At 44.1% G+C, this 15190-nt stretch overlaps 1 protein-coding gene across 1 annotated transcript; it reads right to left on the reverse strand.

The window, feature by feature from the left end:
• Positions 1-1587: 1587 nt before the first annotated feature.
• ATP5PO (ATP synthase peripheral stalk subunit OSCP) lies at positions 1588-13909 on the reverse strand. Its single transcript, NM_001131686.1, is given in 7 exon segments — positions 1588-1774; positions 2069-2155; positions 5473-5585; positions 7205-7334; positions 10419-10529; positions 12552-12602; positions 13818-13909. Coding segments are annotated over 7 exon segments (642 nt in total). The 5' UTR covers positions 13854-13909; the 3' UTR covers positions 1588-1660.
• Between the last annotated feature and the right edge of the window lie 1281 nt (positions 13910-15190).

Raw genomic sequence — 15190 nt, forward strand, 5'->3', positions numbered from 1 at the left:
TGAGTTTGACTCTGAAGGATCTGGACAGTATCAGCAGCATGAGGCTCCTGCAAAGACGGTTTGTCCATTGGCAGTCACATGTCTGTAGGAGCTGTGATTGTGTGTATGACGCCACCTTGTGCAGAGCAGGCCTCACTGCAGGCAGGAGGCAGGCAGTGAGTCCGGGGGGAACCTGGAATGTGGTCATGGTTAGGTTGCAGACTCAGCTGTGGAGACAGAGCTCAATATCCCGTGGCTTTGAAGAGAGGTCTATTTCTTCATCATGTTTAACAGCCCAGGGGCAGCAGTAAGGACTGGCAGGGTGGCTCTGCCCTTGGCATCGCTTGCCATCTTATCTGCATCTAGCCAGAGGGATGGACTAAGGATTGCTCAAGAGGGCAGTCCAGGAAGGCACACCTCACTTCCTCTCCTTTCCCATTTGCTAGAACTCAGCACCAAGGTCAGGTGCTGCCAGAGGCTCAAGAATGTGGTCTCCAGCTGAGTAGCCCTAGACCCACCTAAAAGGTGGCCGAATGGTCTTCGGGCCAACGAGCAGCCTCAGCACTCCTGGTTCCTGGAAAGGTTGAGGGGCCACGTGGTGTCTCCGTTGGTTGTCACATTAGGTGATCATGTATTAAAAGCTTTGCCAGGAGGAAGCCGGAGTTGAAGCCAAGCATGAGTGCCAGGAGTGTCGTGCCACGTGGAGGGCACACCAGTCCCAGCACTAGCATGTAGGGAGCACCGCTGGGTCATGTCATTGCTCTGTAGGACTTCTTCGCTGCAATGGTCCTGCCTCTGCCCAACCAGGGGTAGTTCTGGGAAGGGAACTGGTTTGTTGGCCAAAAGCTCTTGGAGGTTGACTAAGGAACAGGCACCTGAGCGGGCTGTTGCCTGGGGAACTGTGTAACTCTTATTTTCTCTAGAAGACCAAAAGGTAAAATGTAGTGGAAGAGCTGACCTGGGAACTGGTTTTGGTTAAAAGGTGAATTGGGAGCATCTTAGGGACAAAGTGGGAACGGGCAGGGGACCTACCTAAGGTAACTTTTGTCCATTTGCTCCAGCAACGTGTTGGCGCATGGTGTTAGTTATACAGTGGTAAAAACATGGGCTGTAGGGCCTGACGCCAGCTGTCCAGACAGGTGACTCTGAGCACATCTCGAGAGCCCCTCAATATCTTTCCTCATTTGTAAAGTGGGGTGATGTCTGTCCCACCCGTATGACAAGGCTGTCATGCAGCTTCAGATGTACATGAAATGGCCTTGAAAGCTACAGAGCAGCCTACAACTAGGTGTGTTCATGTTAGGATTAAGGGTAAGAGGCCTCCCTGGAGGGCTATGGAGCAAGCACAGATCCGATGATCTAGTAGGGACCAGGAATTCTGAACAAACCCTTAAAGACATGGGATTTTGGCAGGCAGGACCAGATAGACTTTGCTGAGTGACCATGTATTAGGTGCTGTGTCTAACCAATTAATTCCTAAACATAATCTACTCAAACCAAATTCTCTAGGCCAAAAGGGCTTTTTGGCCTTTATACTCAGGGGATACCAAAAAAGGACATAAAAATAAAGCCTTCTACATTCCAGTTTAAAAGACAGTGAACATAATATGATCTGTTCTGGAAGCTTTTTATTGTTGCTCCAAGTTTAAGAATTTTCACTGATGGCAGAAAACCAACAGTTTTAGGCAGTCTCCCGCATAGCCCTGCTCAGCTTCTGAATCTTGGTCTTGACAGACATGTCAACATATTTCTCTCCAATGCGCACAATCATTCCACCCAAGATTGACGGATCAGTCTACAAAAGAAAATAAGACTGGAAATGTGAAAACACGCTAATCAAATGGGACACACAAAAAAGTGTTTTGAAAGGCTAAACGTGTTACATAAATGTAAGAGGTTATAATTACACCTAGAAAAAGGCAAAAGTAAAACTGCAGTCAGATAATCATTTAAATTTAAAATAAATACAAAATTTTAACTACAGAAAAATTAGTACAGAGTTAGATCTAATATTTCACTAGTACTTTCTGTAGCCATTTTAAGCTTAAAATAACCTGAGGAAACGTGCCATAAATAATTTAAAACCTACCTTAGCCTCCAATTTCAATACTTGGCCTTGACTTAGGAAGCTCTTGAGGACAGTTTTTAATTCAGAGAGTGTGGCTTCTTCTAAAGGCTGAAAGGCAAAACCATCCTTTCAATTTAGATAAAGCAAAACAGAAACTTCCAGAGTTAAAATACTCCAGGCCCACATCACCAAGACAGGCCTTGTGAGCTCCTCCCTTAGCTACCTGGGCCCATCATGGAGCTGCTCTGCAGCATTCACTCCTTGTTCACGCTGGAGGTTCAGGGAGCATGGGAAGGCCCTGCCTCACAGCATCACCCTGGCAGCTCCCACTCAGCCGTTCATGGACGGCCTGTAAATGCCGCTCCCTCCCTGCCTCTGCTGTGTGCTAGCTGTACAACTTGGAACTAACAAGCAAAGGCCTTCAAGTTTCTAATGCCTGAAGATGCAGCCCCATCAATGCAGGAGGACGCAGACCTCTCCTGGGTGCAGCCCCGGGGTCACGACATGCATCTATCATGTCCTTGGGTGAAAAGTTGCCATTTTCACCTGGTTTTACATCTTCATGTTTCCCTAGCTCTGCTGGCTGTTCATCTCCCCGCATCCACGGCTACCTGGAGCTCTGGCAGGCCACTCCACTCTCTGAACCCCAGTGAGAGAACCTGGAGCAGCTGGCTTTTCCTGAAGTCAGCTCAGCTCCATAATCTACTTTAGAGCAAGCACCTCAAATGTCCAGACTGCGCTCTCCTCTCGGTCCCAACTCTTACTCCTGGTTAGTTATGTTATAGTGTTAAGTGTTATAATGGTGAAAATGAAGAAGGCTGTTAAAGCAAAGGCCTTTTTTTTTTGAGACCGAGTCTCGCTGTCACCCAGGCTGGAGTACAGTGGCGAGATCTCGGCTCACTGCAGCCTCCGCCTCCCAGGTTCAAGCGATTCTCCTGCCTCAGCTTCCCAAGTAGCTGGAATTACAGGCGCATGCCACCACACCCGGCTAATTTTTGTATTTTTAGTAGAGACGGGGGTTTCACCACGTTGGTCAGGCTGGTCTCGAACTCCTGGCCTTAAGTGATCCACCCACTTCAGTCTCCCAAAATGCTGGGGTTACAAGCGTGAGCCACCACACCCTGCTGCAAAGGCCTTTTTTTTTACTTGTCATAAATCCTACCTCCCTGGCCCCTCCTCTAAGAGCCTAAAAAAATTTGGCAAGAAAATTTATGTCTTTGTAAAGATCTAACAATATCCTTTTTTTGGGGGTGGGGGTTGCTGGTGGTGGCCAAAATCTATTCGTGTTCAAAACATTATTTACTGAGACTAAAAGGTTACAGAATTCTGAAATATACATACCCTCCACTGAGACATGTACCAACTGCCAAGTACCTGTCTATGCCAGGCACATTTCATACCTACTATCTCCCTTCATGTGGGCAACCCTGAAAGGCCACCGGTTATGACTCCCATTTTACATATGAGGGAACGGAGGATCAGAGTGGTTAAGAAACTCACCTAAGGTCACATCAGCAAGTGAGGACTAGCCCCAATATTTGAAACCAGTCTGTGTATTTCTAAAGCCTGTGCTCTTAGTCACTCATCAAGACATAATGTTTTTCAAACAGTACAGACTCACGCACCCAATAGTATCAACATCACAAGCATTAGTAACAGTTGGTTCTAAAATCTTTTGCAAAAACAAGCATCCTTTAAAAGAAAATCATGTCCTTGTGGCTGGGCACGGTGGCTCACACCTGTGGTCCCAGCACTTTGGGAGGCCAAGGTGGGTGGATTGCCTGAAGTCAGGAGTTCGAGACCAGCCTGGCCAACATGGTGAAACTCTGTCTCTACTAAAAATACAAAAAATTAGCCGGGTGTGGTGGCGGGTGCTGTAATCCAGCTACTTGGGAGGCTGAGGCAGGAGAATTGCTTGAGCCCGGGAGGCGGAAGTTGCAGTGAGCTAAGATCGTGCCACTGCACTCCAGCCTGGGTGACAGAGTAAGACTCTGTCTCAAAAAAGAAAAAAAAGAAAAAAAGAAAGAAAATCATGTCCTTGTATTCACTGAAGAATGGCCTGCACCAGTGCTTCATGATGGTTGACCGTGGGGCAGGTGAATGTCTAATCTGCGCCACACTGTTAGGGATAACTGGTGCAGCCACAGAGGGCTCTCTGCTTATGTCTGAGCTGTAATGATTTGCAGCCAGGCACATGTTTTGGGGGCACCAACTACTGAACTACAAATGTGCAAGTAAGTATGATGTGCTAGGATGCCTCTCCTTGAATCTGTGCTAACTAGAAGGTTAGACTGTCCTTTAAATGCTACAACTATTAATCTAGATGAGGTCAGGTGCTACAAATTCCAAGTAAATCTACCACCCTCTCCTGTTTTCCTGTAGAGTAAGCTACATTACATTTGACTGAGTTACATAGGGAAGAAAATACATATTGAAGACAACAACAAAATTAATTCTAGGGAGGCAATGTAGTGTAGTCTAAGGAAAATGGACTTCTAAGAGGCCTTGGGGCCTGTGTTCAAATTCTAGTCCCACCTCGTATAACTCTGGGCAAGCGACTTCATTTCCCTGCATTCGGTTTTCTCATCTGTCAAATGAGGATAATTATACTTCTATCTCACATGAATCTTTTGATACTGAATAACATCATAAAGCACCCAGCATATAGTAGGGTTCAATAAACGGTAGCCAATTATAGCCCACTCTATCAAGTCAAAAAGATACAAAGGCCCATCCGCTCTACTCCTTCCCATTCACCACCAGCAAAGATGAAAGGTTAGTAACTCTAGTTTCAGGCCAGGTGTGGTAGCTTACACCTTTATTCCCAGCACTTTAGGAGGCCGAGGCAGGTGGGTCACTTGAGCCCAGAAGTTCGAGACAAGCCTGGAGAACAGAGTAAAACCTCCACCTCTACAAAAAATACAAAAAAATTAGCTGGTTGTGGTGGGGGTGCACTGTAGTCCCAGCTACTCAGGAAGCTGAGGCAGGAGGATCACCTGAGCCCAGGAGGTTGAGGCTACAGAGGTGTGATTGTGTCACTGCACTCTAGCCTGGGTGACAAAGTGAGACTCTGTCTCAAAAAAATGAACTCTAGAATTCTAGTTTCAGTAAACTACTTCAAGTGGTATTCATAAAATAATTCAAACGTTTAAGAGTCTAAACCACTCTTTTCTAACACATTTTGATGTACTTTACATTTAACCCAGGCCTTATGAATAATCACTGGTTACAGAAGCACTAATAAGATACACGCTGGCTTTTCCAAAGCAAAGGGTCACAGAAGCTGATATAAAAATGAAACAAACATCCCAGGTGACAAGTTACCTTTCCCAATTTCTTGATTTTACCCTGTTTTCCCCTTTTCTTCCTGCAAAAGGTGACGCATGTAATATCAAGGCAAACAGCAGCAACAACCCGTTACTTACAGATGCAGAGGTCACTGTGCAAGGTACCTCTCCGCGATGGACACTCATCATGGTAGAAAAGGCAGAAACGACTCCTTGGGTATTGCTTAATCGACCATTTTCAGCAAGCAAATCTGCCAGAGTGAAGGTGTCTCAGTAACAAGAAACTCACTTGAACAAGTTATTCATGAAGTTGTATACTCAACCCAAAAAACAAACTTAGATTTGTGGTCTTAAAACACCATATACAGGGGCGCATGCCTATAATCCCAACTACTGGAGGCTGAGGTGCAAAGATTGCTGGGGGCCATGAGTTCAAGACCAGCCAAAATAGTGAGATCTCATCTCCACAAAAAAACGTTAGGGCTTGATGGCACATGTCTATAGTCCCAGCTACTCAGGAGGCTGAGGCAGGAAGACTGCTTGAGCCTAGGAGTTTAAGGCTGCAGTGTGCTATGACTGTCCTACTGTACCCCAGCATGGGCGACAGAGTAAGATCTTGTCTCTTAAAATCACAGTATATTCAATGTTCTTTAAGAATATGAATGGAGGCCGAGTGCAGTGGCTCATGCCTGTAATCCCAGCACTTTGGGAGGCCGAGATGGGCAGAGAGCTTGTGTCCAGGAGTTTGAGACCAGCCTGGGTAACATGGTGAAACCCTGTCTCACAAAAAAAAAAACTAAAAAATTAGCTGGGCACTCAAAAATTAGTGGCGCATGCGCATAGTTCCAGCTACTCAGGAGGCTGAGACAGAAGGATCACTTAAGCCCAGGAGGCAGAGGTTGCAGTGAGCTGAGACTGTGCCACTGCACTCCAGCTTGGGTGACAGAAAGGGACACCCAGGCTCAAAAAAAAAAAAAAAGAATGGAGAAGATACAACTTGTTATTTAAAATGCATATCCAATTTTGCTTTTTTTTTTTAATAGACTGCACTGACAAGGATTTAAATTAGTAGGTATGGGGGGTTCTCAGCTTGCAATCTGATTTTCATATTTATGTTACAGATTGTATGTTTGGCTACAAATTCAAAGATGATGTCATGAACACACTTTCTCCGCAACTTTTATTTTGAGCTGGCTATGAGGATCTGAAAAGCAATCCGGGCTGCATGGTGGCTCATGCCTGTAATCCCAGCACTTTGGGAGGCCAAAGCAGGCAGATGGCTTAAGCCCAGGAGTTCAAGACCAGGCTGGGCAACATGGAGAAACCCTATCTCTACAAAAAATACAAAAAATTAGCTGGGTGTGGTGGCATGCACCTGTATTCCCAGCTACTAGGGAGGCTGAGGTGGGAGGATCACCTGAGTCTGGGAGGTTGAGGCTGCAGTCAGCTGAGATCATGCCACTGCACTTCAGCCTGAGTGACAGAGTAAGACTCTGTCTCAAAAAGAGAAAAGCAGTCCAAATGTACCCAAGAATGCAAATGTCTCCAAGGATCAAGGTACAGCCACAGGCCACAAACAATTTTCTTGGTAGGTATCACATTGGCCGCCTCCACAGTTGAAACTACTGACTATGCAATTAGACATGCTTAGGTCCTAGTATCCTTTAGACAATGCTCCTCAAACTTCAACGTGCAAACGATTCACTTAGGGAGCTGGTTAAGATGCAGACTCTGATTCAGCAGGTTGCTGTGAGGCCTGAGATTCTTCACTGCCAACAGGCTCCCAGGTGATGCTGATGCCCACAGTCCATGGACCACATTTCCAGTCATAGTTTCAAGACACCTCAAATGAAAAAGTTCTAATACTCACTGATCAGGTTGGTGGTGAGGGGAGAGAACCTCTCTTTTGCTGTGATGTCATTTAGGCTTTTCACTTTAATGGAACGCTTCACATAGGGATTCAAAACAGAAGCAGCCACTTTGGGTTCCTTCAGGATTTGCTGAAAGCATCAAAAAATAATTTCTTAAATTTTTTAGAGCACAAATGAAGGATGTGCCATGCACACACTTTCTTTCTTTCTTTTTTGGAGACAAAGTCTTGCTCTATTGCCCGGGCTGGAGTGCAGTGGCACAATCTTGGCTCACACAACCTCCGCATCCCGGGTTCAAGCAATTATCCTGCCTCAGCCTCCCGAATAGCTGCGCCACCATGTCCAGCTAATTTTTGTATTTTTAGTAGAAACGGGGTTTCGCCATATTGGCCAGGCTGGTCTTAAACTCCTGACCTCGAGTGATCCACCCACCTCGGCCTCCCAAAGTGCTGGGATTACAGGCATGAGCCACTGTGCCCGGCCATACAAACACTTTCTTATGAATTAAATATTTTATGAATTAAATTAGCACTGCTGAAGAACATATGAAAAAAAGATTATAATCAAACAATTTTCTGACTGCCTTTCAGATACACTGTGCACTGCACCAGGATTTTATATAGGATAGAATGATGTTCCTCAAAAAAATTTAAAAATACTGTATGAAGTTTCTTATATTTGTTTTTGCTTTTCAAGAAAGATTATAAAACACTAAACAGCCAAAACTTCATTTGACTGCATATTTTAATGTATTTAAGAGATGAGTAGTCTGGCTTTTCTAGCAGTGCTATTTCTAAAGTGCAGACCTCAAAACTGTGCTCTGACTGCAGAGGCCTCCGCACCGCTCCCATGGAGGGGCCCTGCCTCTTACAGAGTCCAGGGAACCCAGCAGATTCTGTGAGACCTCTGGTGCTGCCAGAGCAGCCCCAAAGAGTCTGGGAGACAGAGTGGACAAAAAAACAGAAGCACAACCATCATGGGAAACAACGTTCTTCTCATTTTGTTGTATCACAAATGCCTGAATTCAGTGACCAAGTGCAGCTTCCAGCATGTTGCTCTAGAGTTCCAACAACAGTAGTTTCCAGTCGAGCACCTTCAGTTAACACACCTCTCTATGCCTTTCAATTACTCTCCTAGCACCTCCTCCCAGGCTCCTGGCCAGAATCCTGTCTCTGATCCACGATACTGGTCAGACACTATCATCCAATGCTAACATTTCCACTTGAGTGACCCCACAGAAATGACATTTTTCCATAAAAAATGCAGGGATATACAGATTTAAAGCATTCTGGAATTTGGGTTACCTAGTTTTTCATGTTTATCTGTGTCTCCTGCATCATCCAGAAGACAGTGCGTATGATCCTTGTATCGTCCTTCCCTCTTAGTGCCAAAACCCTGCTAATATTCAGTGTCTTAAGGTAATTGCCTCCCTTTTTCTCCATGTCTTGACTGACTTCCAGGCTTCAGACAAACTCCATTCTAATATCCACAATCCAGGTAATTCTCTCCATTGTAAACATGATTGTTTCCGTTTAAAATGGGCATAACTGACAAGTAGCAGACAATAACCATCACCTCCAAAAATGCCTGTGTGAGACCCCGTCTGTTCCTGCATGCCCTTCCCCCCAAACGTCTCCAACAATAGGGCCGGACTCCTGGGCTCTGTGAGAATCATAAGAGTTTATCACACCAGCTAAGACCTTAAGCATTATCTGCAGAGATAAATGGATCAAGGAAGGAATGTGGAGCTAAAATTATTCTGCCTGTTAAGATGGAAGTTCCAGTAGAAGCTCAAGTGAAAAATGAATAAAACATAAAACAGTACAGAACAGTAATACTTATAGACTATACATACGATGATTAATATAGAACATAAGTATTATTACTCTATATAACTGGCCTATGAATTGTTTTTTCTAAACAATAAAAACTTACAGATATGTGAATTAAGGAATGAAGAATCTTAAAATCAAGAAAGAACCAAACTTCTTCTGAAGAGGCTATATACCAGACTGCGTCTCACTCACCTTTTTTAATGCAGACCTTGCTGCCAGTGGTGGCAGCTAGAAAATCAAAGAAGGAAGCAACAGAATGTGTAGAAACTCATTAACTAGAAAATTCGGTGAAAACGAAAGCAGACATTCTCCTATTCAGTTATAATGTAGGCTTCTGGTAATACGGTTTATTTATTCCGCTTTTCATGTTTAAAAAAAAGTAAAAAACATCTTGCAGTAGCCTCACAGTCTTTGCCTGTCAGTCCTCTATTACTACTGGGAAGCCCATGCCCCTTTACTAACTCTGCTGCCCAGCGTGCCCCACCCTGTTATACTTCCCTCACATTTTGGGAACAAAATAATTAAGAGGTTTACCAAAACAATGAAAAGGTCTACATGGTTACTTCTGGGGTTCCGGCAATTGCAAAGGCATCTCTACCAAATGAAAACAACCTGTAAGATATATCTGAGCCTCCTCTGATTCTACAAGCATAGAATATGGCAATTAAAACCTGAGGAAAAGGTTTCATGAAAACAAATTCTCAGTAAAACCAAATCACAATATATTCTAAAGACCTAGCCCATAAGCATAGATTTTTTTTTTTTTTTTTTTTTTTGAGACAGAGTCTCGTACCGTCCGGGGCTGTAGTGCAATGGCGCGATCTCGGCTCACTGCAACCTCGGCCTCCCAGGTTCAAGCAATTCTGCCTCAGCCTCTGGAGTAGCTGGGATTACAGGTGTTCACCACCACGTCCCACTAATTTTTTGTATTTTTTAGTAGAGATGGGGTTTCACTATGTCAGCTAGGCTGGTCTTGAACTCATGACCTCCTGATCTGCCCGCCTCAGCCTCCCAAAGTACTGGGATTACAGGCGTGAGCACTGTGCCCAGTTATAAGCATAGATTTTTAAAGGTAGCTTTTAAATTCTCTTCTGAAATAGCAATTTTCCTAAATTATCATCCATTTTAATCTTATATTTCAACCTTTTCTTAGCCCCACATCTTGGTTCCTAATATTAATATCCTTATATGTATCTGTTTGTTCTTTTTATATGTCTTATAATAAAAACCCAATATTATTACTAAAAATGTGTTTACAGAAAATGGCTTTTTCCCAGTTTTTTCTTGTAGGATACACCTCATTAGGAATGCACAAACAACCAAAGGAAAAAATATACAAACAGGAACTTCATACGTAATGAATAGGAAAGCTACTTACTGCTACTCTCAACAACTCCTTTTCTACTTGCTCCAGCTTATTCTGTTTTGATGCAGCAGAATAAAGAGCTGTGGCATAGCGACCTTCAATACCGTATACCTGAACAGGAGGCTTTAAAAAAAAGGTGAAATAGGAGAGGAAGGAAAAAGGAAAATCACTTAATAGTATACTCTCAAGAGCAGCATTTAAAATTTATATTTTAAAAAATATATCTCTTTAACACAAAACAGTTTAAAAATGTCATTCAAGAGCTGTCCTAAATGGCAATTTGCAAATAAATTAGGGATGTTTCCTTGGTCAGGTCACTCAATCTTTGAGCCTCCAATTCCTCATCTGTAACATGAGGGGCTTAGTAGGCATTGTCTAAAGTCCCTTCCAGGTTTACATACCTTTATCAATTACTTGTACTTTAATTTTGAGATGAGCTTATGTTTCCTTTGAACTCAGTAACTATTTAGTTTCAAGTATGGGAGGTTGTGAACACTGACAGTTTCGAGTATGTTAGAGCTAGGAAAACAGGTGTTTATGAAACACATAAGTATACTTTTATACATTTCATACTAACACTATACATTTTCCCTTACATAGCCTCCCTATCGATGTTCAATGTAACACAGCCCTTTGGCAGTTTACAAAAAAACCTGATGCTTGAATTATTTTTCACAATAAACTATAGTGTATGACTACATGTTCTTAGTGGTGCTGTATGGTTGTAGTGGAAAAGCTCAGGCTTGGATGAGAAAGATTTAGTTCCAGTCCAGCTCTAGGACTAAGCTGAGTAACCTCAGGTAAATTTTCCCTGGGCCTCAGTCTCCCCTTTTGTAAAATGGGAAGACCAGTTACTCCTTAACACTGTTATGAAGTTTTAAGGTCTCACATGAAGGACAAAATGATTTTGATCATTTGATTTGAGATTTAGGGCTGGTAATGAGGACGGGACAGGATAATTATTTTCCTAAATTCCACCTGATGTGGGTTCATTAAGGACATAGACCTGGTATTATGATCTTTCCTTTACACGATTTTTCCAAGGGGAGGACTGGCTCACTGTTGATTTGGTGGGGAAAAGCGCGGGTAGAACAGTCCGCCCAGCACATCTTAGAAAAGTTCGTGCTCCCTGACAGTTGAACCAATTCTCTATCACACAGGAACTTTCTTTAATCAAATAAAGAATTTCAAAATAACCCATACAAATGGAGTCAGACTTCATGTTCCAACAGGGTTGTTTCCAGCTGTTAGCCATGTATCACTTCTGGGGGCCTTCTGGGGAACTTCATTTATTATGTGTCACTAATAGTCCTCTATCTGGGGTCAACTGGACTACTTCTGGTTTGAAAAGAAAGGGACTGGCAACTCCCTGAAATAGTGAGCCTCCTTGGTGCCTACTGGAAAGAAAGGGTGTGAAGAGTATGAATATTCCTTACCAGAATGGAACATGGAGAATTGCATTAGAAACCAAGGTACCTTGATTTTTTTTTTTTTTCCGAGACAGAGTCTTGCTCTATCGCCCAGGCTGGAGTGCAGTGGCCTGATCTCTGCTCACTGCAACCTCCGCCTCCCAGGCTCAAGCAATTCTCCTACCTCAGCCTCCCAAGTGGCTGGGATTACAGGCATGCGCCACTATGCCTGGCTAATTTTTGTATTCTTAGTAGAGATGGGGTTTCACCATGTTGGCCAGGCTGGTCTCAAACTCCTGACCTCATGATCTGCCTGCCTCGGCCTCCCAAAGTGCTAGGATTACAGGCGTGAGCCACCGCGCCCAGCCCGGTACCTTGATTTTAATATCTCCTGTAATAACTTACTGTGATAACTTGGGCATGTCACTTTATTAAACCTGTTTCTTTCATTAAAAAAAAAAATAAGTAAATGCTAGCTTGCCTATTTTAGAGGGTTAATGGAAAAACAAATGATTAAAAAGTTTTCATATTTAAAGATGATGCATGGGTCTGTCAAAAAGCAAATACTCAACACCATTCCTTTCCCCACCCTATGCACACAGCACATTTTGGGAACCACAAGTCACGCAATAAGGTTTAGACAGTAACTACACAAAAATCCACGCCCTGACTGTACTGCTGTTTGACTCACACTTTCGCGTGCTTTATCATTACAGAAGAATATAAATTAACATACCCTCACAAGCTTGGCAAATGGTCTGACCACAGAGGTACTGAAGCATCGCACCTTCAAAGCAATAAAGGAAAACAGATCAAACAAAATTACTTGAAGGATTTCTGCATTTAACTCAATAACAACAAAAAATTTTAAATAACCTTAAAATCATTAGTTTTGTCTCTTTGTATATTCACATATTACATGAGGGTGAGCTACTTATTATTACTAAGGAGTAAACTTACCCAATGAGGATTATGCCAAGTTGCTTGGGAAATCACCTTCCCACGAACCTCCTAGTTTGCTAGGAATGGACCGAGGCTAGCACACCCGTAAGACAGAAAAACACTAACTTCCAAGGAGTGCATGTTCAAAAATATTTAACCAAAATTTTGGCGTTTCTATTAACAGACCCTTGAGCAGATCATTTGCAACAGACGTACCCTCCTCGGAATCCAAATGCTATCTGAAAATAAAGATGAATTTTTTGAGTACTGCCGCAGAGTTTGATCTGACAAGAAGCCTTAGTTCTGAGAGACAGTATCCTGCCAATCAAAAGACAGAGCTGGAATACACAGTTTAAAAATCACCTGCATGCGCACAGGTCACAGATCACAGGTCACCTTCAAATCCTCCAGCTATGGAAAGTGTTTTATCAAAACTGCTTGTGAGGATTAAGACTTTTTAATGCTTATGAAAAAATTACCTAAGATGCCAGGAAGGGGTCATGATACGTAAAGCACCATGGTGAGATGCAGCACAAACAGCATAATATTTTTTCAAACTCGATCTTCTGGGTGATTCCGTGGGTTCAAATCTCAATTCTACCACTTACCGACTGAGCAGCCAAAGACTCATTTAAACTTTTCGACCTCATTTTATTTATAAAACTGTGAAATGTGTTTTACAAATATTCCTTAGCATTACTAGTAAGTGATCTCTGACAGGTTTTACCACAATGGCAAAGGAAGCTGATTTGGGGGCTAGTCCATGCCCCTTCCCCGGAATTCAGCGAAGGGCAGACCCCCTCTCCTGCGCCCCTCAGGCTAGCAGCTTCCCGGGAAGACGCCAAGGTTACGGCACGCGCAGCCCCGCGCCTACTGCCCCGTAGGCATCCCGGGGGACAAACGCTGGGTCGTCCTGAGTCGCTCCCACTCGCCGGGTCCCATAACCTTGAAGACTGCCAGACTTCCCCAGCCGAAGCATCGCACCCTGGTGCTCGAGGTTGGGTACCGGTCATCCCAGGAGGGATCCTCCCACTGGCTCTCAGGACCACCTTTCTCTCACCTGCCGGGAGAGCCCGGACACCGCTGGGGTAGCCATCTTCTCCGGGGCGGCTGTAGGTCAACCCCGAGTGGGAAGCGAGAGATGCGCAAGGGCGCACGCGCGCGTTGGCGTAACCGCTAGGTTCTCTGGGAAGTGTAGGCGTAGGGCGTCAGGCCGCACGCGCAGAGACCTCCCTCAGGCTGGGAATTGTAGTTCTTAGCAGTGGTAAGGGCGGGACCCTAGGGGTGGAGCCAGAGGGCTTCGACTGCATCTGAAAATGAAATCATTGTTACTGGCCAAGCGTCCCTCACTGTAGAATGGATTTGCTGTCCCCAGTTTTAAAATTTACATTTAGATAAATATGGTGGCATTTGTTCCATTTCACAGTTATTACCAGCGTCACTGGCTTCTTTACACTTCCTTCCCAGCATGCTAAAGCCTGCGTCAATGGCTTTTTCTCACGTTGCATACAAAGACAAAACCAAAACAAAACAAAAAGCTCCCAGGAGCCTTGCAGCTCCAGGAGCGGACACCACGTCCCTCTTCCCTGGGCCATGACTACCCATTGTTAAATAAAGAATTATTCAGTGATGCTTGTTAAAGCATGGTAAGGAACACTTTATTCAGGACCATAGCAATGGGTATAGGACCAGTGCAACAGGGTCTGGGAGTGGGCAGAGAGATTGGGCTCAACTCCGAAAGCAGCATGGGCAAATGGGAATTTATGGCCAAGGAGCAGTGCGGGGGTCAGTGGATAGAAAATTACTAAGAAGAAACTGGGGTAAGAGGGATTCTGGCTAAAACGACCTAGAGGAATCTTGTAGAAGACAGGCCAGGGTGATCAGACATCACCTGGGGGATGGTGAAGGATGAGGACCCTGATCAGATATCAAAGATGATCGGTTATCGAAGATTGGGGGTTCTGGCTAAACTGACTTAGCAGTTTTGCTAAAACTGGATTTTACAAGGAGGCGCATAGATAGGACTACGAGAAGGTTCAGAAGCCTCACTAAAGTTTGGCCAAGCAAAAGCAAAGAATCACTGTGGCCCTCCATTCCCCTCCTCTCTCCCCCATCTCACCTGAGTATAGAACTGAGCTGTTGGTTTGTGAGGGCATATGGGATTCTGGTACCTAGATTCTTGATTCTGGCTAGGGCAGAGTGGCTATCCGAGCATCAGGCCTAAAATAGGAGAACCCGGGTTTGAGCAAATTTGATATTGAAACTGAGAACTGGATACTAGCCTTGGATATAGTTTGTCTGCATCCATAAAAACAACCTATCTTCAATGCATTCTCTCTAAATAGAACTTAGTCGAATTTTCTTCTCTGTCAGAGAAGAGACTGGCTGGCAGAGCAAGGGTCAGTATTCCTGGTTGTAATAGTGGGGGTTCTG

The sequence above is a fragment of the Pongo abelii genome, chromosome 22 (assembly GCF_028885655.2).
Source record: "Pongo abelii isolate AG06213 chromosome 22, NHGRI_mPonAbe1-v2.0_pri, whole genome shotgun sequence".
NCBI classification, from domain to species: domain Eukaryota; kingdom Metazoa; phylum Chordata; class Mammalia; order Primates; family Hominidae; genus Pongo; species Pongo abelii.